This window comes from Carcharhinus amblyrhynchos, chromosome 12 (genome assembly GCF_965287045.1).
Source record: "Carcharhinus amblyrhynchos chromosome 12, sCarAmb.v2.hapA, whole genome shotgun sequence".
Lineage (NCBI taxonomy): Eukaryota > Metazoa > Chordata > Chondrichthyes > Carcharhiniformes > Carcharhinidae > Carcharhinus > Carcharhinus amblyrhynchos.
Window position 1 is genome coordinate 5,624,224 of NC_137335.1, and position 25,534 is coordinate 5,649,757.

General features: G+C 44.4%; 1 protein-coding gene across 1 annotated transcript in view; it reads left to right on the forward strand.

Moving 5' to 3' along the window:
- The window catches only part of esf1 (ESF1 nucleolar pre-rRNA processing protein), a 62,429-nt gene that overhangs the window by 9,401 nt on the left and 27,494 nt on the right, over window positions 1-25,534 (forward strand). The window contains exons 5-9 of the mRNA XM_080200008.1: window positions 283-396; window positions 9,835-9,950; window positions 16,050-16,202; window positions 17,597-17,711; window positions 25,039-25,201. Coding sequence (XP_080056134.1) covers window positions 283-396; window positions 9,835-9,950; window positions 16,050-16,202; window positions 17,597-17,711; window positions 25,039-25,201 — 661 coding nt within the window. The remainder of the gene's footprint in view (window positions 1-282; window positions 397-9,834; window positions 9,951-16,049; window positions 16,203-17,596; window positions 17,712-25,038; window positions 25,202-25,534) is intronic.

Genomic DNA, 25,534 nt, shown 5'->3' on the forward strand with positions numbered 1-25,534 from the left:
GCTCTCCAAATTGTCTCCAAACCATCCCCCCCACCCACCCCCACCACTGTATAACTCCTGTCTGATTTTCTTTGCTTTCAGCTCTGACAAAAGATCATCCAGACTTGAAACGTTGTTCTGCTCTCTCTCCATAGATGCTACCAGTCCTGCTGAGTTTCTCCAGCATTTCCTATGTTTGTTTCTGTATGTTCCAGCATCTGCAGTATTTTACCTTTATCTACTTGAAAAGTGAGGGAATTTTCCTGAGATTGCTGTAACAACTTGTCCTGTTTTACTCAATAGATCAGTCATCGATTAGCAGTTTGCAACGTGGACTGGGATAAAATAAAAGCAAAAGACCTGTTCGTATTATTTCATTCCTTCGTCGTCCGAGGAGGTGCTGTGTTGTCTGTGAAGGTCAGTGCTGTTAAAGTTTTCCATTTTTTTCACCTTGTTTTTAACCCCCCTCCCCCCTTCCCATTGTGATTTAATTCCAAGGAAAACTTATACAGTGCCTTCATTGTAATAAAAAGTCCCTATGTGCTTCAAAAGAACATTAACAAACAAACAGTGACACAGCCACATAAGGAAATGTGGGCCAGAATTCTCCAACCTTGCCCATTGAGGTTGGCCGTTAGAGCATGAACTCCTTGATTGGCCCGTCACCAAAAGGTGTCCCTGATTGGCCCATTAATCGGATTGGTAATCAGGGAGTTGTTACTCCAATAGGCCAACCTCAATGGCCTGATTGAAGTCATTGCACTTCCTGATTAGCCCATCAATTGGATCCTTAATCAGGGAGCTCATACTTCAATCAGTCAACATCAATGGCCTGATTGAGGTAATTTATGGCTGGGATTCTCTGGTCCTGCTGCTGTTATCCTCCACTCTCACTGGCAGTGGGACACGCACGACCAGAGAATTCCAGCAATTAGGTCAGGCGAACCTGGTCAAAGAGGTGGGTTTTCACCCACCTTAAAGGGAATGCCTTAAAGGGGCAAAGTGAGGTAGAGAGGTTTATGGAGGGAATTCCAGAGACTAGGGCCTGGGCACGTGAAGGCACAGCCATCAATGGCCGAGTGATTAAAATATGAGTTGTCAAAGAGGTCCAATTGAAAGAGTGCAGAGACCTTGGGTTGGAGGGGCTAGTTGTGGAGATGGAGGAGAGTACAGAGATAGGGTGGGGCGAACATTTGGCCACTTCAGAATATTGCGCATAGTTCTGGTTGCCACACTACCAGAAGGACGTGGAGACTTTGGTTTACCAGGATATTGTCTGGTATGGAGGATATTCGCTATGAGGAGAGGTTGGAGAAACTTGGTTTGTTTTCACTTGAATGTCGGAAAGGGGCGACGTGATAGCAGTTTATGAAATAATGCGCAGCATGGATAGAATGGACTGTCGGAGTCTTGTTCCCACAGTAGAAATGTCAATTACGAGTAACTTAAAACTTATAAAGAAAACGCATACTGCTTGTATCTTTTTTGCCAGAAATGTACAAATTAAGGAGTAAGCTAACAAGTGTGATGATGTTTACTGTTATGTAATTGAGCTTGATCACAAATTTAAGCTATATGTCCAATCTTGAAACAAGATGATTGTGTTGTTATTCTTGTGGCTGTGTGAGGGATGGAGGGATGAGCAAGCAAAGTGTCTATCTTGCTGCAATTGTCTATTCTGCCAGTCACACTCCAGTTTCTGTTCTCCCTCCTGCTTTCTGATCCCATCCGTTTATTTTTTTTACACGCTTCTGTAGCATTTGTCTTTATCTCTGTCCAGTCTAAACTTTGCTTTAGTCTGACTGTCTGTTTGTCTCTTTCTCTCTGTCTCGTTCCTGTGTACATCAAGCAAATGCCACACGCTTTCGGAACACTGGCCTTTCATCACAGGACTCACCTGATGAAGGGACAGTGCTCCGAAAGCTTGTCGCTTGTGCTACCAGATAAACCTATTGGACTTTAACCTGGTGTTCTGACTGTGCTTACCCCAGTTCAATGCCGGCACCTCCACATCATGCAGCAAGCATAACCATGAATGTTCTTTTAGTCTGTAATTTCTTCAACTTTCTGTCCCATTCTTGAATATATGTCTTGTTCTCCAGTTTCTTTCTTGGGAACGGGTTGCAGATATGATGTCCCGCTCCCCCTCTAATTTCAAAGATATGACTTCTCTTATTGTTGGCCTGAAACTCTAAAAGAATCTGCCAACATCAGAAATATTTTGTGAAAAGAACCTCAGATCCTCTGACCTGGTCTTGGGGGGGTGGGGGGGGGAAGGGGGGGTGTCAGAATCTGTTCCATGGCTCCTCTTATCACTTTCTTCTATTACCCTCTACCCTTTTTTTACTGAGTGCAACATTCAGACTGTGGTCCATGAAATAATTTGTATAAGTTTGGCGTCACCATTTTTTTTCAGCTTTCTTGTTTTTATTAAGTTTTATCCTCTTGTCCTTCTAGTTTTAAACATTTGTGCATCTCGATGCTGAATTTTTCTATTTTCAAAGCTTTACCGTTTTGTGTGTGTGTATCTCGCTTTACCCTCAATTTATTGTCTAAGAAACGTTTTCTTAATTTTTCATCTATGCTGTTTATAATCCACCACAAGTCACGACAGTACTCTCTATTCATGATCCAAATTTAAATGAAAATCTTGCCTGTGTGCACTTTGTCAAAACTTTCCATTGTATATTTCAATGTACGCTGTCACTGCTGAAAGGATGTAATTATTACATGAAAAATTTGCCTTTGTCAGCCGGGGCATTGAGTTTAAAAATTGGCAAGTCATGTTGCAGCTTTGTAGAACCTTAGTTAGGCCACACTTGGAATATAGTGTTCAATTCTGGTCACCGCACTACCAGAAAGATTGAAAGCTTTGTAGAGGGTACAGAAAAGATTTACCAGGATGTTGCCCGGTACGGAGGGGCATTAGCTATGAGGAGAGGTTGGAGAAACTTGGTTTGTTCTCACTGGAGTGACGGAGGTTGAGGGGTGACATGATAGAAGTCTACAAGGTTATGAGGGGCATGGACAGAGTGGATAGCCAGAAGCCTTTTCCCAGGGTGGAAGAGTCAATTACTAGGGGGCATAAATTCAAGGTGTGAGGGGCAAGGTTTAACGGAAATGTACGAGAAGTTTTTTTACGTAGAAGGTGGTGGGAGCCTGGGACTCGCTGCTGGGGGAGGTAGTGAAAGCAGATACAATAATGACTTTTAAGGGGCATCTTGACAAATACATAAATAGAGGGATATGGTCTCTGGAAGGGTAGAGGGTTTTAGTTCAGTCGGGCAGCATGGTCAGTGCAGGCTTGGAGGGTCGAAGGGCCTGTTCTGTAATTTTCTTCTTGTTCTTTGTTCTTTGACATAGGTTTAAGGTAAAAAAGGGAAAGTTTAAAATAGATGTGAGAGGTAAGTGTCTGGAATGGACTGCCAGAGGAGGTGGTAGCAGCAGACAGAAAAGCGATGTTTAAGAGACATCTTGACAGATACATGAATAGGCTGGGAATAAAGGGATATGGACCGTACAAAGACAAAGGGTCTTCAGAAAGACATCATCTGTCGGGGCAGGCTTGGTGGGCCAAAGGGCCAGTTCTTCTGCTGTACGGTTCTTTGTTCTTTGAAGCCATGGAGGGATTTGAAAATGAGGATGAGAATTTTAAAATCAAGATGTTGTCTAACTGACTTCCAGTATAGGTCAGTGAACACAAGGGCGAGAGGGGGAAACAGGACTTGGCGTGAGTTAAAACATGGGCAGCAGATTTTTAGATGACCTTCAGGGTTAGAATGGGGAAACTAACCAGGAGTATGTTGAAATAGTCGAAGTGAGAGGGAAGGAGGGTGTGGATGAGGGTTTGAACCAAAGTCAAGCGGAGATTTTTTAAAGTTTATTTATTAGTCACAAGCAGGCTTACATTCACACTGCAATGAAGTTACTGTGAAAATCGCCTATTCGCTACACTCCGGTGCCTGTTCGGGTACACTGAGGGAGAATTTAGCACAGCCGATATACCTAACCTGTACATCTTTGGATTGTGGGAGGAAACCAGAGTCCTCGGAGGAAACCCACACAGACATGGGGAGAACGTGCAGATTCCACACAGACAGTGACCCAAGCCGGGAATTGAATCCACGTCCCTGGCGCTGTGAGGCAGCAGTGCTAACCACTGTGCCACTCTGGGTGAATTTGAGCAATGTTACAAAGGCAGTCCCAGTGATAGCATGACCTCACTCCATAGTCAAATATAACACCAAGGTTCCAAATAGACTTGCTTAATCTGAGACAGGGAGCCATGATGTGGAGTTGCTGGCATTGAACTGGGATGGGCACAGTAAGAAGTCTCGCGACACCAAGTTGAAGTCGGAGAGATTTATTTGAAATCGTGAGCTTTTGGAGCACTGCTTCTTCGTCTATGAGTCACCTGATGAAGGAGCAGTGCTCCAAAAGCTTGTGATTCCAGATAAACCTGCTGCACTTTAACCTGGTGTTGTAAGACTTCTTACTCAGGGAGAGGGATGGAGTTGGTAGCTAAGGGAATCACAAATAACGCCTTCAGTCTTCCCAATCTTTAATTGAAAGCAACTTTACCAAGGACTGAATGTTAAACAGCCTGTGCTAGCAAGTTAAGACTGATCTTTAATCAGTGATACGGTTCTTGTGTATTGGTTATCTTATATTAGGTGATAGTAGAATTTAGGATTTCCTCAACAACGAGAAACACTATGGTCAGAGACATAGAAGCAGATCCTTGCTCTTGGGAACTATTGTATGCTGCAGGGAACAGAATTCAAGAAGAAATGGTTATTTTTAAAATTGGGTGGGGAGGGAGGCAGGTACATAAACTTTGAACTGTTTATAGTTAATTTGTGATCAGATTAAGTACAAGTTGCCACGTCTTAGAAAAATCCATAGAACCCCAACAGCGCAGAAAGTAAAATAAAGTTTATTATTGTCACAAGTAGGTTTACATTAACACTGCAATTAAGTTATTGTGAAAATCCCCAAGTCACCACACTCCGGCGTCTGTTCGGGTACACTGAGGGAGAACTTAGCGTGGCCAATGCACCTAACCAGCACATCTTTCGGACCGTGGGAGGCAACTGGACCACCCAGAGGAAACCCACGTAGATACAGGGAGAACGTGCAGACTCCACGCAGACAGTGACCCAAGCTGGAGATCGAACGCAGCTGTGCTAATCACTGTGCCAACATGCCGCCCCATCACCGTGGGTCATTCACCCCAACGAGTCAACACCGACCTCCAAAAGAACACTCTATCTCGACCCACTCTCCTGGCCCGTAACCCCATGCACTGATCATAGCCAATCCATCAAACTTGCACATCTTTGCACGGGGAACAAGAGTCGAGAGTAGCGAGTGTAGAACTCTGGTCTGAGAAGGCTGACTTGTGTCCTCTGATTTCTTGGACACAATCATGGATTCAGAGTGTCACCACAGCCTTTTCATTGAACAGTAACTAGGAGAAAACTCATGCAAGTATTTAACTCGGTGTCTCCAACGCAGGGGCAACAGTGAATCTCCGGCTGGGATCTCAAACACTAGGAAGTTCCTCTTCGTTGTCAGACAGCCACAATAACTCAACAGTCACCTCCCTCCGCATAATTATGGCATGGCCACATAAACTGGAGTGTGGCTTTATCCTGGGTATGGCACCAATTAACACTTGGATATTACGATCTTTGAAGTGCCACAATTATTTTTCATGGTTTCTGTCCACAGAATGATCTTATTTTCATGGTTTTCTTTTATTCTTTTGCGGGATGTGGGTGTCCCTGGCTAAGCCAGCATTTATTTGCTCATTCCTAATTTTCGCTGAGAAGCTGGCGGTACACCGTCAGCTTGAACCGCCGCTGTCCCTGAGGTGCGGATACACCGACAGTGCTGTTAGGAAGCGGGTTCCGGGTTTTGGACCCAGTGACAATGAAGGAACTGCCGATATACTTCCAAGTCACAATAAAGTGTGGCTTGGAGGGGAACTTGCAGCTCATGGTGTTCCCATGTGTCCACTGCCCTTGTGCTTTGAGGTGGTAGAGGTTGTGGTTTTGGAAGGTGCTGTTGAAGGGGCTGCGGTGAGTTGCTGCAGTGCATCTCGTAATTAGTTCATACTGCTGCCACTGTGTTGGTGTTGGAGGGAGTGAAGGTTTAAGCTGGTAGATTGGAGACTGGATCGTGTGGGGCTTCGAGTGATGTTGGAGTAGCGCTCATCCAGGCAAATGCCTATTCAGCCTGTTGTGCCTGTGCCAGATCTTTGAAAGAGCTGTGGTTAGCACTGCTGCCTTACGGCGCCAGAGACCCGGGTTCAGTTTCAGCTTCGGATGACTGTGTCAAGTTTGCACGTTCTCCCCGTGTCTGCATGGATTTCCTCCAGGTGCTGCGGTTTCCTCCCACAGTCCAAAGATGTGCGGGTTAGGTGAATTGGCCATGCTAAAATTGCCCCTTAGCATCCAAAGATGTGTAGGTTAGGGGGATGAGCAGGGTAAATAGATGGAGTTACGGGAATAAGACCTGGGTAAGATACTCTGTCAGAGTCGGTGCAGACCTGATGGGCCAAATGGCCTCCTCTTGCGCTACAAGGATTCTATGATTGTGTCCAAATAGTTCTTCTCCCCTGCTCATTTCCCATCACCTCAGAAATGTTTTTAAAATAAGTAAAAGAACCAAGGGCAAAATAAGGAAAAGTTTTTTTCCCTTACTCAGTGAGTGGTTAGGATCTGGAATGCTCTACCTCAGTGTGGCGGAGACTGAATTAATCGTGGCTTTCAGAAGGAAATTGGATAATTGTTTTTATTCAGACAACGTGCAAGGGAAAGGTGGGCGAGCGGGACTAGCCGAGTTGTTTTCACAGAAGGCTGGCACGGAAAGGCTGATTGTCCTTTTCCTGTGCTATGATTCTTGTGTTTACCCAATTCCGTTTTGCGTGTTACTATCCAACCTGCTTCCAACTCTGTTTCAAGCAGCATGCTCCAATTTATTGAAGTTTTTAAAGTTTATTTATTAGTGTCACAAGTAGGCTTACATTAACACTGCAATGAAGTTACTATGAAAATCACCTAGTTGCCATACTCCGGCGCCTGTTCGGGTACACTGAGGGACAATTTAGCATGGCCAGTTCACCTAACCAGCACGTCTCTCGGACTGTGGGAGGAAACCGGAGCACCTGGAGAAAACCCATGCAGACTCACACAGACAGTGACCCAAGCTGGGAATCAAACCCGGGTCCCTGGCGCGGTGAGGCAACAACGCTAACCACTGTGCCATCTATATTTACAATACCTTGCTGCATTTAGTAACAATAGTTCAGGTTCAATTTTATTTATTACAATTTGTCACAATTAGGCTTGCATTAACACTGCAATGAAGTTGCTATGAAAATTCCCTATAATCTAGATCTCCCACTGATTCTTAAATCTGTATTTTCTAATTACCAAACTTACAGCCAGTGAGAATCATCATTCCTTATTTACAAAAACAATGCTTCATAATTTAAACAATTCTGTTAAATCCCCTACATAAAGGGAGAACAGCCACAGATTCTCATATCTCTGAAGTCGCTCTATCTTGGTATAGTTCTGTTAAGGCTTATATCTCCAGGGGTCAGATGTAAAGGAACTAAATAGTGCTTTATTGTACAAAATGAAATAAATCAAAAACCACAAGCCTGTGGTGAACACAAACAGGTCCCAACCGGGACGTTGGAATAATGGACCCACTCAGAGGCCTGCTTTATATTGGGCTCGGTATTCAGACTCCACCTGGTGAGTTAATTGCCAATCTCCAGGCAGCTTGTATTCGATTTCCCCTTGCAAGTCCTGAGGGCTATCACAAGTCTCTCCTCTGCACACTGACGTGCTAAACACAGATGCTTGTTTGCAGTATTTGCTCAGAATTAACCAGTGACTTAGAGCAGTTCAGCATTTGGAGCATGCCAGCCACCACCATTTGGATGGAGGCCTGGGTGAAAAGACTTTGGCCATGTTTGACCATATGGCAGCTCCTGGACGTTGCCGCTTTACAAGCAATGGGCAGCCATTTTAGATGGTATGCTGCACTGTTGCTAACATTTCTCTTTTTCTACACACTGGCTCATTTCTGTTCAACACCTTACCTCCCTGACACGTGAGAGTGACTGTCTAGCCTCCATCTTCAACTGGAGGTCTTAGGCCTCCTTTGTACGTTCTATTTTCATTCAGACTTTTATTTAAAGGGGTGATGGAAAAACAGTAATGTTGACTTGGCTAAAAGTGCTCTTCCTGTGTTCCTTCCAATTCCAATTCCTTTTCCGCACCCAGGCAGACTTTTGTCTGTTGCCATAGCTAGTAATTCCCGGAACAGGTCACTAGTCTGTCGCCGGCGGGGTGGGGGGAAGGTTTATAGCTTGAGGGGCGCCACTCCACATCAAGTGTGGCTGACCAGGAGCCTCTCCCACTCTTACCGCCAGGCACTGGCGTATTTGGAAGGATTTTTGCAGGCTGGCGCACTTAACTTGTCTGACTGTGTTATGAGTGAACCTTCGTTGGCCATCAAGTCTTGGGGTGGGACTCACACCCGTAGCTTCTGGCTCAGAGGCAGGGACACCCACAAGACCTCCTCTTGTATTCCTTAATAACCGGAAAAAAAATTTTACCTTTGAACATAAATTGCTAGATTTGAACATTTTTGACAAAAGAAAAGTCTAATTTCTTAGGACGATGTAAGAAGTTTTGTCATCTGTCCCTCTTTAGAATATTGCCACTAAATTCTAAAGTCTATGTTGGTGAAAGGATTTGCCACAGTGGGAACAGAGTTTGCTGCCTTTAATCCAGCAGAGGGTGCTGTCGATACAATTTTAAAACTTTTTAAGAGACCTTGACTGCTTACAGCAACAAGTTGCACAAAATCATTCATTCGATCCTTCAAATCTAAACAACTAAAGGAGAGACTTTTAGTACGAGACTGTAAAGGTTGTAGATTGCACTGCTGCCGTTGAGAGGATGAGAATCGGGGATTAGAAAGTTAAGGGGTGCATTATTCAAAGTTTTGTTTTAGGATATTAAGGGGAACAGATAGAATAGCCAGAGGGAAACTATTTCTGCTGCCGGGGAATGTAGAACTGGGGAGGAATTGCCTGAGAATCGAGCGAGCCTTTCAGAAGTGAAATTAGGAATTTCTCCTGCGTGCAAGAGATGAAGAAGGGATTGGAACTTCCTTCTGCAAATGGCAATTAATTATAGATGAGGGTGTCAGTGGGGAGAATGTGGGAGTATGGTGTTGTAGTAGACGATCAGCAATGGTCATACTGAATAGTGGAGCAGACTCGAAGGGCCAAATAGCCCACTCTTACTCCTAGTTTCTATGTTAATTGTAAGACAGTTACTCAGCTGTCAGGGGAACTGGTTGTGATGAGCCGCCTTGTGTTATGACTAATGAAAAGATTGACCATTATTTTCTCCAGCCTCAATAAGTAAGCACCCTCCCTAGCTTTAAAACAAAAACATGCCTCAGGGTCGAAACACGGAACCTCCCAAAAAGTTTGCTTTGAAGAACATCGTGACCAGAATTCTCTGATCGCGCCACCCCTTTGTCAGCAAGAACAGAGAATTTGACGCTCAGCCCCAATCTCCATTCACTGCAGCGGAACCAGAAAACCCCGGCGGCGGCAGGGGGGGAGGTCAGGGAATCCTGTTTGCGGGGGGGGGCGGGGGCAAGGTGAGGTCAGGGTCAGGGAATCACGGGGGCAGGAGGTGGGGGTCAAAGTCAGGAACCCCGGCTGGGTGGGGGCAGCCCAGGGAACCCCAGCCCCATTTACCTGCTGGAAACCTGGATAATGCATAACTAAAAACTGAGCCAATTTGCTTCCTTCAGATCTACCCCTCAGAATTTGGAAAGGCAATGATGAAAAAAGAGGAATTGCATGGACCTGAAGAATTCTTGCATAGCAATTTACCAGAAAATTCGGATGAAGAGACTGAAGATCAGAGGTAATCATCAGTTGGTGGCCTCCACTTCTCTCTGCCCCTTTTAAATAAGCTCCTTTTAATAACACACCTCTTTGATCAAGCTTATGGCCACTTACCGAATTGTTTTCCTCTCGGTCGTCAGTTGGTGAGCGAAGAATCCAAGGTCAACCTTCATTTGGGATAGTTTTATTCAGAGTGAAACATGGCAGGTACATATCTCCCGATTTGCACTCAACTCCTGTGTTATAGGATCATAGAATCCCTACAGTGCAGAAGGAGGCCATTTGGCCCATCATGTCTGAACTGACAACAATCCCACCCAGGCCCCATCCCCGTAACCTCACATATTTACCTCGCTAATCTCTCTAACCTACACATTGCAGCACAGTAAGGGGCAATTTAGCTTGGCCGATGCCCCTAACCTGCACACCTTTGGACTGTGGGAGGAAGCTGGAGCATCCAGAGGAAACCCACAGAGACACAGGGAGAATGTACAAGCTCTACACAGGCAGTGACCCAAGCCAGGAATTGAACCCAGGTCCTTGGAGCTGTGAGGTAGCAGTGTTAACCACTGTGCCACTATGTCATCCATAAATGTCACTATCTCAGTCTGTGCTCAGATAACTATCCAATCACTGCCATCCACCTGTATGATCTTACCTTCAATTGATGCACCAGTAATTGACAAAGTGTCACATCAAAGGTTACTACATAAAACAGGAACTCGTGGCATAGGGGCCACATATTATCATGGATAGAGGACTGGTTCAGTAACGTGAAGCAGAGAGTAGGCATAAATAGGTCAATTTTGAGTTGGCAAGTTATAACCAGTAGAGTACCATAGGGATCAGTGTTGGGCCTCAAATTATTTACAGTCGATATAAATAACTTTGATGAAAGGACCGAAAGCATGGTTGCTAAATTTGCTAAGGACACAAAGATAGGTAGGAGGGTAAATTGTGAATAGGACTTAATTTACCTAAATTTCTTTGTAGACTTAAGTGTGTAGGCAAAAAGTTGGCAGAAGGCATATAATCAGAGAATCACAGAGACATTCATGCACAGAAGGAAGCCATTCAGCCCATTGTGTCTGGGCCCACTCTCCAAATGAGCAATTTACTTAATGTCATTCTCCTGCCTTCTCCCATAACTCTGCACACTGTTCCTTTTTAGATAACACTTTAATCCTTATGCAAGTTCAGCAAAATCTCCTTGTCCTTATACTCTATGCCCTGATAAACCAAGGACACTGCATGCTTTTTAAATTACACTCTCAACCTGTTCTGCCACCTTCATTGACTTGCGCACACAGGACCTTCTGTTCCCCCCCCCTTACCCCTTAGAGTTGTACCCCCTATTTTGTATTGTCTCTCACAGAATCAAAGAATTGTAATGGTGCAGAAGGAGGCCATTTGCCCATTGTGTCTGTGCTGGCTCTCCAGAAGAACCCGGGGCGAGATTTTATGACCCCCCCCACCCCCCCAGGCAAGATCGTAAAATCCCGCCTGAGACCAATAGGGATTTCCGTTCTGGACACCTCGCCTGTTTTTCAGTGTAATTCCCCTGCCTTTTCCCCTTACTCCTGCATACTATTTCCCTTTAAGTAATCGTCTAACGTTCTCATGAATACCTCGATTGAATCTGCCTCCACCACACTTCCAGGCAGTGCATTTGAGACTCCAAACGCTCACTGTGTGAAAAAGTTTTTTTCACGTAAGCAATTGTATGGGGTGTTTATGAGACCACATCTGGAATACCGTGGACAGCATTGGTCTCCTTACTTGAGAAAATATAGGAACAATGGAACCCGTTCAGAGGAGTTCCACTCGACTGATCCCTGGGGTGAAGGGATTATTTCATGAGGAAATGTTGGACCTGTAACCATTGGGGTTTTAAAAAATGAGAGGTGATCTCATTGAAACATGTAAGACTCTGAGGAGAATTTGGTGGGGGAATGCTAAGAGGATGTTTGCGCTTGTGGGAGAGACAAGAATAAGAAGACGAGCACATGGCAACTATTTCCACCCCTCTTGCATACTTTCTTTCCTTACATCCTTAGTATTTAATTATTTGTACTTGCTGCATCACCCAACGGGAAAGGCTGCCAGTGCCAAGCACGAGTTGGCTACCACTGAAATCCCCTCTGGCAACACCCCCTCTAATATAGTTCTTTTCTGACTGGTTCCTCTGTCACAGGCTGAATGGGTTCGAAGACAGTCTGTCATGTCAAACAATACTAATGCACGTCAACAAATAGTTTATCGCAAAGAAAATTTGTTAAAGTAATTTCAACTATAGGGGAGGTGATGGTGTTATTGCTAGACTATTAATCCAGGAAGCTCAGCTAATGTTCTGGGGACCCAGGTTCGAATCCCGCCATGGCAGATGAGAAGAATCATACAATCCCACAGCGCAGAAAGAAGCCATTTGGCCCATCGAGTCAGCACCAACCACAATCGTACCCATATCCCTACATGTTGCCCCACTAATCCCTCTAACCTATGCATCCTGGGACATAAGGGGCAATTTAGAATGGCCAATCGACCTAGCCCGCACATTTTTGGACTGTGGGAAGAAACCCACACACAGGAAGAATGTGCAAACTCCACATAGACAGCGACCCAAGCTGGGATTCAAACCCAGGTCCCTGGAGCTGTGAAGCAGCGGTGCTAACCACTGTGTTACCGTGCCACCCAATGTGGAATTTGAATTCAATTTTAAAAAATCTGGAATTAAGAATCTACTGATGATCATGAAACCATTGTCGATTGTCAGAAAAACCGATCTGGTTCCTTTAGGAAAGGAAATGTACCGTCCTTACCTGGTCTGGCCTACATGTGACTCCAGAGTCACAGCAATGTGGTTGACTCTCAATTGCCCTCCAAGGGCAACCAGGGAAGGGCAATAAATGCTGACTAGCCATCAATGCCAATGTCCCACAAATGAATTAAAAATTTTCTTTGACAGCAAGCAAATTAAATTTGCACTTAACCATCAGAGCTACTCTAAATAGAATTACAAGTAGTATTGGTAATTTTATCCAATTGCATTAATGTAGCATTTTTGTAAAAGGAGGTATGCTGTAGGAGCTTTTAATCAGGACAAATGCAAGAATGCCAAATTTCAAAGCTGATGGGATTATTGGCAGTTAAAAGTTGAAAGGTCCCTAAACCTACCAACTGGGACAGCCACGTTCATATGCAAAATCATCCCAGGATTCCTACAGTCTTTAGCACTGTCACCATTTTCCCTTTTGTTAAATGACCAATATCACTGACATCTTTATCTGTCAAAAGTGGTGACTATACAGCACAAGAAAAGAATTTTGGCCTTCTGAAATGTTTGATTGTTGCACGTGGTCCTATTAGTTAACTCCTCCTTCAACTTATTGCATACAGTTCCTCTTAGACTAACTAAATCTCATGTTGTAGTTATACCACAGACTCCCTTAAAAGTGGTATCTCTCTTTGGAATCAGCAATGTCAAATTTTACAACAATATATGTCATCCACACATTGCCTAATAGCAGACATCTATGCAAGGCCACATTTGGAATCTTGCGAGCAATTTTGGGCCCGGTATCTGAGGAAGGATGTGCTGGCCTTGGAGCGGGTCCAGAGGAGGTTCATGAGATGATCCCGGGAATGAAAGGCTTGACGTATGAGGAGTGTCTGAGGACTCTGGGTCTGTACTCAATGGAGTTTAGAAGAATGAGGGAGGATTTCATTGAAACTTACAGAATACCAAAAGGCCTGGATAGGGCGGACATGAAGAAGATGTTTAATTTGTAGGAGAGACTAGGATCTGAGGGCACCACCTCAGGGTAAAGGGACAATCCTTTGGAACTGCGATGAGGAGGCATTTCTTCAGCCAAAGGGTGATGAATCTGTGGGATTCATTGCCACAGAAGGCTGGGGAGGCCAGGTCATTGAGTATATTTAAGGCAGAGATAGGTTTTTGATTGGTAAAGAGACCAAAGGTTACGGGGAAAAGGTGGGAGAATGGGGTTGAGAAACCTATTGGCCATGATTGAAAGATGGAGCAGACTTGATAGGCTGAATGGCCTATTAATGTTCCTATATCTTATGGTCTTATGGAATATATTGAAGTACAGGTTCACTTAGGCTCCGCTTGATGGGTGGGTATAGTTAATGTCACTGAACAGGTAATCCAGGCCCAGGCTAATGCTCTGGAGAAATGGGTTCAAATCTCACCAAGACACTGGAATTGCTAGAATTTAAATTCGATTAATGATGACCTGAAATTGAAAGTTAGTCTCAGTAATTGAACATGAAACTATCGGCATTGTTGTGAAACCCACCTATCTGACTTAGCCATCTGTCTGGCCAACATGTAACCCCTGACCCACGCCAATCTGGTTGACTCTTAAATACTCCCTGAAATGGTCTAGCAAGGCACTCCGTTCAAGGGTAATCAGGGAGAGGCAACCAATGCTGGCCCAGCCAATGACACCCACAAGAATAAATTAAAACAACAACCTTCTAACTGCAACCTCTACCACCTGGAAGGACAAAGCAGCAGAAAACTGGGAAGACCACATCTGGGGGTTCCCCTCCAAGTCACTCACCATCCTGGCTTGGAAATATGTCACTGTTCCTTCACTGTTGCTGGGTCAAAAACTCTCTCCCTAACAGCACCGTGGATGTACCTACACCAAATGGACTTGCCATGGTTCAATAAGATGACTTACCACCACCTTCTCGAGATCGATTAGGGATGAGCAACAATGCTGGAATAGACAGCGACGCCCATCCCCTGTACAAGGATAGAAAGCTTGATGTTTGTATTGTTGGTGAACTGAATCAGGAGCAAACACAACTTAATACAAGCAGTGGAACAGAGGGATTTGATAGTGAGGGCAGACAAACGTTTGAGTCGGAGGTAACATAGATGCGTACAGGACTCTAGGTTTTACAAATAAGGGATCTGTTAGCGCTCAACATTCCCAGCATCTCACCACCAGAGTCAATGTGAAAGCAGCTATTACAGCATATCACTAACTTGAGAGGCATAGTGGGGAGGTTTTTTTTAAATGCAGAGAGCTGCTAAAACTATGGAACTTCCTACCAGAAAGATGGGTGGAAACAGAAGACTTCTCAAAGGGAATAAGATCAGTACTTGTTTGAAATCGGAAAGGACAGATAAATGGATAGTTCTCTGCTAAATTGTAGAATCCCTACATTGCAGAAGAGGCCATTCAGCCCATCGATTCTGCATTGACTCTGACAGAGTATCTTACCCAGGCCCTCTCTCCCTGCTTTATTTTCCATAGCCCCACACATTTACCACGGTTAATCCCATTTAACCTATACATCTTAGAACACTAAGGGACAATTTAACATGGCCACTCAACCTTATGTGCACATCTTTGGACTATGGAAGGAACCGGATCATCCGGAGGAAACTCATACAGACACGGAAAGAACATGCAGACTCCGCACAGACAGTGACCTGAGGCTGGAATTGTACCCAGATCCCTGATGCTGCGAGGCAGCAGGGCTTAACCACAGTGCCACTGTGTTGCCCCAAATCTGAGTGTTGTAAAATTACATTCATTAATTGCCTTGCTGACATTTATAAACCTAGAAAATAACTACTAAAATGTCGAACCCAATCCATCACACAAACCAGCCTCCCGTCCATTGACTCTGTCTACACTTCCCGCTGCCTCAGTAAAGCTGCCAGCATAATTAAGGACCCCATCTTCGGGAAAAAGACACAAAAGTCTGAGGTCACGTACCACCCAACACAAGAACCGTTTCTTCCCTGCTGCCATCAGGCTTTTAAATGGACCTACCTCGCATTAAGTTGATCTTTCTCGACACTCTAGCTATGACTGTAACACTACATCCTGGACCCTCCTTTCCTTCTCTATGTACGGTACGCTTTGTCTGTACAGCGCGCAAGAAACAATACTTTTGACTGTACGTTAATATATGTGACAATAATAAATCAAATCTGGTTTTTGCAATAATTGCAGTTGTACTGAGGGAGAATTGAAACACACTTATTCAGTAATGCATACTTAGGACTTTGAGATAGACATTTTACAGCGAATAGCTCGGGTTTCTTTTTAACCAGTTTTGCTTTTCCTCGTAGAATTATCCGGGAAAAGATGCGAGAGTACCAATTCAAGCGGCTGAGATATTACTATGCTGTGGTGGACTGCGATTCTCCAGAAACTGCGAATAAGCTTTATGAACAATGTGATGGGATGGAGTTTGAGAGCAGTAGTTCCTTCCTGGACATCAGGTGAAGATGTTGAATTTCTATAGCCTCAGCTTGTGAACAGCAAAGTATAATTGCATGGGAGAGCCTGCACGTGGCAGCTGACAACTTCTGGTTAACCTTTGCAAATAAATATTGTGGGGTGGCACAGCTACACTGAAGAAGTGGCTGTTTGAGTTATAATATAGTTCAGCATTCTATTAGATTGCCTCTCTGCAGTGTTACTGTAGAATCTCTACAATACAAGGCCATTTAGTCCATCAAGTCTGTATCAACTCTCTGAAAGAGCGTCTTCCCCAGCCCCCAGATCCTAACCTACACAGTAAAGGGAAATTTAATATGTCCAGCCGCGCCCCACCCCCCCCCCCCCCCCCCCCCCCCCAACAGCTTGCATATCCTTGGGCACTAAGGGGCATTTTAGCTTGGCCGATCCATCTAAGCTACACATCTTTGTACTCAGAAGCCTCACAACACCAGGTTAAAGTCCAACAGGTTTATTTGGAATTACGAGCTTCAGGAGCGCTGCTCCTTCCTCATATTGGACTGTTGGACTTTAAACTGGTGTTGTGAGATTTACTGTGCCCACCCCAGTTCAACGCCAGCATCTCCACATCATCTTTTGGACTGTGAGGAAACCGGAGCACCAGGGGGAAACCCACACTGAAACGGGGAGAACGTGCGCTTCGCACAGACAGTGACCTGAGGCTGGAATCAAACCCGGGTCCCTGGCGCTGTGAGGTAGCGTTGCTAACCACTGTGCCGCACTGCCACACATTAGGACATGTGGAGCCTGCTTTGACTGGCAGCCTGTTCTGTATTTGACCACCTTTAATTTCAGCCATTCCTTCTGCTCTGCGTTTGGTGCTTTTACCTGTTTTCCTGCATCTGTGAACGGTAGAAATTGGCTTGTGCTGGTGTACAATGCACGAGCAGCAGTCCCCTTCATTCCGTTCCCTGAAGGTGGCCACTCTTTTGTGTTGGGCCTGAACAGTGCGTTGCAGGAAGGGCAGGCAGGAGTGCCACCCTTGTGGATATGGATCTCATTTTCACATAATGAATAAGTGTAGGAAACGGTGAAGACAGTCACTCCTCTCCACTTCAGCTGTCCTATGTCAGTTAATTAGAGCCCCAATTGGAAAGATGTTAATGCAATTTCTAACAGATGTTCGCGCACCAGCTCGCATTACTGGAACAATGGAAGCAATGCGAATAGTAATTGGATTATCTGTGCTGATTTTCATCCCCAATTTAACCCATTATGAGTTCCATTAATTGGAGGTGGTCTTGGAGCAGCAGCCCTTTGTTCTTTGGTAGCTTAATAACCCATTCTAATTACATTGCAACAGTTGGTGTTGTCGGGGGAAATGGAAGATTTATGTGTCTGAAAGAGGTCTGTTTGGGTTTGTGTTGTTACACAGGTTTGTCCCAGACGAACTTATATTTGAAGATGAGCCAAAGGATGTTGCTACAGATGTGGATTTGCCATCGTACAAGCCAAAATGTTTTTCATCAGCAGGACTCGGCACATCAAAGGTAATTGAGGGAATTTGCATGCAATCTTATAAACAACACGGGTCATGTGTTTGTGCACAGCTTACCGTCAGTTTCATAAACTGTGAACGTGGAATTTATTTTAAAAAATCAAATTAGATCAGTTTGAAGCAATAAATAAAGTCTCAACGGTAATGGTTGAGACGCAATGTAATTTTTTACTTTCCACATTCCTGCATGCATCGATTTAAACAAGTTTTTGAAGAAAACATCTTGGACTCAGAAAATTGCATAACGTAGTCCAGATGAAGAAATGGGAGCATGCGACGGGGCAGATTTCAAGCAACTTTTATCACTCTGATATGCCAAAACAAAATCGCTTTCCTTCAGGAATGGATTCGATAATTATATGTCTGAGAGATGTAACGTGTGCCTCATTTTTTAAGAATAATTTTCTGCCATAAGTTTAAGAGTTTGGCGGAATTATTAATTTTTTTTGGTATGTTACCAATAAATCACCTCACTTTTCAGAACGTAGGTTTATTTGCACATAAAATGGTGCGGAGGCTGATCTATGTCTGATCGTTACCAAAATACGGATTGTATTAGTGCTGTATTAGACCCTACCTTATTAGACCAGCACAGTGGTTAACACTGCTGCCTCACAGCACTAGGGACCTGGGTTCAATTCCCGTCTTGGGTCACTATGTGAAGTTTGCACATTCTCCCCGTATCTGCTTGGGTTTCCTCCAGATGCTCTGGTTTCCTCCAACAGTCCAAAGATGTGCGGGTTAGGTTGATTGGCCATTGTAAATTCCCTTAATATCGGGGCACTAGCAGGGTAAATATGTGGCATTGGCACGGTAAGTATGTAGGGGCAGCGCAGTAGCTAGCACTGCTGCCTCACAGTGCCAGGGACATGGGTTCGATTCCTGGCTTGGCTCACTGTCTGTGTGGAGTTTGCACGTTCTCCCTGTGTCTGTGTGGGTTTCCTCCGGGTGCTCCGGTTTCTTCCCACATTCTGAAAGACGTGCTTGTTGGGTGCATTGAACCGAACAGGCACCAGACAATGTCAACTGGGGGAATTTCACAGTAACTTCATTGCAGTGTTAATGTAAGCCTTACTTGTGACTAATAAATACATTTTAAAACTTGCAGGGATAGGGCCTGGGTGGGATTGTGATCAGTGCAGACTCAATGGGCCAAATGACCTCCTCCTGCACTGTAGGGATTCTGTGATTCTATTCATGCTAACATTATATATGTATGTATGTGTGTATATATATGTATATATATATGTATGTATGTGTGTGTATGTGTATGTATATACCAACAATCATTTAGTCCAAGTAGTCTTTATTGGCATTTACTGTCTGTGTCAACAGATGGTTCTAATTACATTTGCCCATCCTATTTTCATATTGCCTCAATTTGTTTTTCATATATTGAATCTAATCTTGAGTGTAGAATTAATTTCTGTGTCAACCTCTAAACTTAGAAATGAATTCTACAGCCTCACAACTTGCCCTAATGTCTTTGCTCCAACTTCTATTTAATCTTCTGTCTAGAGCCCCCTGTTCTTCACCCTCAAGTACTAGAGGCAAAGTTTAGCTAACATTTTCCATATTTTGATTTATAAAACTTCTGTGTCACCCTACATGCTGTGTTGCTGGAAGAAAAAATATCCAATTTCTCAAGTCTTTCCTTTATTTGTATTCCATGAAACCATTGTCGATTGTCAGAAAAACCCATCTGGTTCATTAATACCCTTTAGGGAAGGAGATCTGCCGTCTTTATCTGATCTGGCTGACGTGTAACTCCAGAGCCACAGCAATGCGATTGACTCTCAACTGCCCTCTGAACAAGAGCAACTAGAGATGGGCAATAAATGCTGGCCAGCCAGCGACGCCCATGTCTCATAAATGATTTTTTTAAAAGTACCCTTGTACCTGGTTCAACCTGACTGAATCTGCATTGAACATCCCTATTTAATCAGGTACAGGGACTCACCCAAATTTACATAAGCAAAATAACAGGACTGAAGAAAATAATGACCCCCCCCCCCCCCCCCCCGCCCCAACCAGTGACAAATCCCTCAAATCCTAGCCCAGGGTTTTAAAGGAAGTAGGAGAGGACACTGGAACCTGAGCTATAATCTTTCAAAGTTCTCTCAACTTGGAAACCATTCTTTTTCGATTAGAAATTTGTGCCTGTCACTTCGATACTTTGGGGAAAAGAAAGGTGAGAGAAGGAAACCAGGGAGTTGGGGAGAAGCTAGCCTAACATTTGTCATCAGGAAATTACTGCAGCTCGTAATTAAGGTCAGAGTGACTGAACATCTTGAAAAAATTGCAGCTGATCAGAGAGAGCCAGATTGGATTTGTGAAGAGTAGGTCATGCCAAACAAAGCTGGTTGAATTTTTGTTTTTTTAAGAACTGACTAGGAGTTTGGGAGACAAAGGGTAGGATTCTCCAGCTGTGCGTACCCCAAGACTGGAAATTCCCCCTCGAGCTCAATGACCTTTGAATGTTCCACCAAATTTTCTGTCTCGTCCACTACAATTCCTGTGTCAGGCGAGACAGGAGAATTTCGGCCAAAGTACGTGGTAAATTAAGATGTACGCCAGAAACTCCAAGGTGCTTCGTGAAGTTAGCCTATACCCTACATTTTGCATTTGATTTTGACATAGGTGAGCATAAGGTGTTTCACTCCAGATATGATTTAGGTGACCCACTTGGAAGCTTTTATCAAACAGTTAAAATATAATAAAAAGAATTAGCATAAGTTTTACCACAGAATCATAGAACTCTACAGTGCAGAAAGAGGCCATTCAGCCCATCGAGTCTGCACCGACCACAATCCCACCCAGGCCCTAACCCCATATCGCTATATATTTGCCCATTAATCCCTCTAACCTATGCACCTCAGGACACTAAGGGGCAATTTTAGCATGGCCAATCAACCTAACCCACACATCTTAGGACTGTGGGAGGAAACCAGAGCACCCGGAGGAAACTCACGCAGACACGAGGAGAATGTGCAAACTCCACACAGACAGTGACCCAAGCCGGGAGTCGAACCCAGGTCCCTACAGCTGTGAAGTAGCAGCGCTAACCACTGTGCTACCATGCCACCCCTATAGAGGTAGCAGCTGCCACTGGGCAGCGGGTAAGATGGATCACCTCAGAGAGGAAGCGCTCAATGATTTATAAATTCTTCCTTTCTAGCAGACAGAAGCCCTTAAGTTAGAAATACGAGATTCAAACACGGGCATAGTGGCACAGTGAATAACACTGCTGCCTCACTGCGCCAGGGACCCAGATTCAATTCCTGCCTTGGGTCACTGTCTGCGTGGAGTTCGCACACTCCCTGTGTGTCTGCGTGGGTTTCTTCCGGGTGCTCCATTTTTTTTTCCCCACAGTCCAAAGATGTGCAGGTTAGGTTGATTGGCCCCATTAAATTGACCCTAGTGTCAGGGGACTGGCAAGGTAAATATTTGAGGTTACAGGAAAAGGACCTGGGTGGGATTGTAATTGGTGCATTCTATTCTATGATAATACAGTACAAACCTTTACAGCTATATATCTGTGTTGTTCCAAGTCAATCAACATGCCACAGACATACACCCTTCTCTAGACTTGGCACAACAGCAAGTATACTCACGTGATGCTGGAATTTCAGTATTTTAACACCTGCAGTGAATTGGTCCTTTCAATGTTGGAACAAATCTCTGGGGCTTCCCAGTCTTGATACTTTCAGCACACCTTCGGAGAAAGAGAGACAATGCCTTCTACCAGCTTCTAACAGCAACGAAACCAAAATTAAAAAACTTTTCGGTGGGGGAAAGGAACTTTTCGCCAAGCGTATACTTGACCTGTCAATCATCCCCAAATTAAGCTCTACTCAGCAATCCCAGAAAGGACCACAAAATTATGTTGCTTCAGTAACAATTAGAGGACACCGGTTACACACATCTTGGTACCAGGGCCTGTTTGAAAAACCTGCAGAGAAACATGATTAAAATACATTTCTTAAAGGCACAATATCATCACAAAATGAATGTCTAGAGGTGCTGTTTATTTGAACTTTCAGAATCATAGAATCCCTACAGTGCAGAAGGAGGCCATTTGGCCCATTGGGTTTGCACTGACCACAATGCCATCCAGCCCTATCTCCATAACCCCATGAATTTACCCTAGCTAGTCCCCTTGACACAAAGGGACAATTTATTATGGCCAATCCATCTAACCTGCACATCTTTGGACTGTGGGAGAAAACCAGAGCACCCGGAGGAAACTCTTACAGACACGGGGAGAACGTGCAGACGCCACACAGACAGTGACCCAAGCTGGGAATCAAACCTGGGCTCCTGGTGCTGTGAGGCAGCAGTGCTAACCACTGGACAAAGTCCCTCATAAGTTGGCTGTTTGCTAAAGTTGAGGCTCATGAAAGTGAAGGCAAATTATTGTCTAGATTAGGAAGTTGGCTAAGTGACAAGAGGCTAAGAGCGGGGATAATTGGTAGCATGTGACGAGTAGTGTCCCCGTTGTGTTGGGACTTCAACTATTCAACGTATTTCTTAATGTCTTAAACGATGGGATTACAAAACCAATGCCACTGAAATAGTGGTGCTGTAAGCACTGTAAATGGAAGCATAAAATTATTGAGAGTTGTTAATAGATTAAGTGAATGGGTAAAACTTTGGCAAACAAATTCCCATGCAAGCCAACCATTTAGATCTAAAAACGATGGAATGGAGTATTTTCTAAATAATGAAAAGGTAGAAACTGAAAAGGTTTATGAATCATTGTACACGGACCATTACGAAGCCATGAAGAACAGAAAGTAAGCAAAATGGCTAATAGAATGCAGGCCTTAATATCTAGAGGACAAGAATACAAGAACAAATGTAAGCATAATCTGAATTCAAGTCCCAAATATAAATTATGAATAGCAATGTTCCATATACCAATCCCTTTATTCAATTTTTACATATTGGTCAGAGTATTTTGGCCATTCATGTCAGTGGGATTCTCTGCTTCCACCAGCGGCTCACCCCCAGCCGTGCAGCATGGGTTGGCTTCACTGGGAATTCCCACTGACAGCAATGGGATCAGAAGATCCTGTCGCCAGTGAATGGCGCGCCACATCTCGCCACACGAAACATGCTGAGGGAAGACCAGAGAAACGTAGAATTCTTACAGTGCAGAGGAAGGCTGTAGGGCCCTTCGAGTCTGCACTAACAACAATCCCAACCAGGCCCATATCCCCATAACCCCACAGATATACCCTAGCTAGTCCTGCTGGCATTAAGGGGTTAACATGCAAGTTCAGTAGGCAGTTAGGAAGGCAAATACAATGTTAGCATTCATGTCGAGAGGGCTCGAATACAAGAGCAGGGATGTACTTCCGAGGCTGTATAAGGCTCTGGTCAGATCCCATTTGGAGTATAATATGATATGGCCCCATATCTAAGGAGGGATGGACTGGTCTTGGAAAGGGTCCATTCACAAGAATGATCCCTGGAATGAAGAACTTGTCGTATGAGGAATGGTTGAGGACTCTGGGTCTGTACTTGTTGGAATTTAGAAGGATGCGAGAGGATCTTATTGAAACTTACAGGGTACTGCGAGGCCTGGATAGAATGGATGTGTAGAGGATGTTTCTACTAGTAGGAAAAACTAGAACCAAAGGGCACAACCTCAGGCTAAATCAACGATCCTTGTGGTGAATCTGTGGAACTGTTTGCTGCAGAAGGCTGTGGAGGCCATGTCATTGAGTGTCTTTAAGACAGAGATAGATAGGTTCTTGATTAATAAGGTGGTCAGGGGTTATGGGGGAAAGGCAGGAGAATGGGGATGAGAAAAATATCAGCCATGATTGAATGGCAGAGCAGACTCGATGGGCTGAGTGGCCTAATTCTGCACCTATGTTTTATGGTCCTTATGGTCTAATTTAGCACATCCAATCTACCTAATCCGCATGTCTTTGGACTGTGGGAGGAAACCGGAGCACCCAGAGGAAACCCACGCAGACACGGAGAGAATGTGCAAACTCCACACAGTGACCCAAGGTCGGAATTGAACCCAGGTCCCTGCTCTGAGGTAGCAGCGCTAACCACTATATCACCGTGTTAAACAACAAAAGAACAAAAACAGCCCGGGAAACTGGCCCTTCAGCCCAATGAGCCCGCGCCACCATTTTAACACTACCAGTGCCCCCCTCCACCTGTGACCCTTACCTATTGTTTTATGGCCATCCACATTGAGGGAAACTAATTTAGGGACAATTTATTACTTCCAATCAGCCTAATAGCACACCTTTGGGGTGTGGGAGGAAACCGGAGCACCTGGAGAAACCCACGCAAGCACGGGGAGAATGCGCAAACTCCCACAGACACTGGCCCAAATCCATGTATCTGCACAGCAAACAGTGATAGTCACTGAGCTGTCGTCTTGCCCAGCATCTGGTCCAGTTTAAGCACACACTAATGACATGAAGCACTAGGCCAATCTCAAACAATCAAGAGCAGCCCAAGTACGACCCATCGTGTGTATGCCCCTCGTTGGACAACAAGGCGGACCGACTTAAAACCTGTGAATAAAAAGAGAAAAAACATTATTATCACACCATATCCATTTACCTTACCAGGGATGTCCCAATGCTAATGAACCTTATGTAAAACAATCTCCTATATCCACCCATCTCCAACCCACTCATTTGCCTGTCTGAGTTACTCTTAAACATCTCTAGCGTGCTTGCCTCCACCACCTTACTTGGCAGAGCATTCCATACCCCCACTACCCTCTGTGTGAAAAACCTCCCCCTAATATCTGTGTTATACCTCTCCCCCCTCACCTTAAGCCCATGGCCCCTCGTACTGTGTGTCTCTAACATAGGAAATAGCTTACCTCTGTTTACTCTATCTATACCCTTCATAATCTTATATATCTCTATTAGATCCCCCCTCAGTCGACGTCTTTCAAGGGAAAACAGCCCCAATTTGTTCAATCTTTCCTCATAACCCAGTCCTTGCATACCAGGCAACATCCTGGTAAACCTCTGTGCCCATGTACTGATGCATTTGGTACTGCATGACGCGCCCATCATCTTGCCTCGACTTCCAGACAGCAAAAACCATCAACACAATATGACAACCTGTTATAAGCCTGTTGTCCTCTTGGCCAGAAATCAACCCTGATTTTGTGGAGAGGGAAGGGTCATCCATACTCAAAATGTTGGCTGTATTCTCTCCCCACAGATGCTGTCAGACCTGTTGAGATTTTCCCGTATTTCTGCTTTTGTTTCAGAATCCAGCATTCGCAGTATTTTGCTTTTATCAACCTTGGTTTTGTTTTTGTTTTGTAGGTGGCACTGACATGGGACATGACTGACCATGACCGCATCTCTACCCTAATGAAAAACTTTAAAACGCATGAGATTGAGGAAATGGATTTCAAAGCGTACTTGGCTTCTTCGAGTGAGGAAGATGATGAAGCAGACATGGAGGATGCAGAGGAGTCTGAGCAAGGTGAGGATAGATTTGTGGATCTCTCGAAAGCGGTGGTGCAGCTGCGATTTGCCTGTGCCCATCTAGTCTTTCTCTTATGGTCCTCAGTAAATGTGCTTCACTGTGTATCTCTCAGCCTTAGCACCCTGCAGCTCTGTGGTATTACTGTGATGTGTCAAATGGAAAGTATTATTTTGACTTAGGAACAGCGATTGATCATGTTTGAAGATTTGGTTATCGTTGTTTGTTGTGTCTGCACAATGGCATGTGTGCATTATTAATGGGATACCTTGATTTAGCATTGGAAGTTGAAACTCTATGTATAAACACTAAGGGCAGAATTCTCCAACCTCC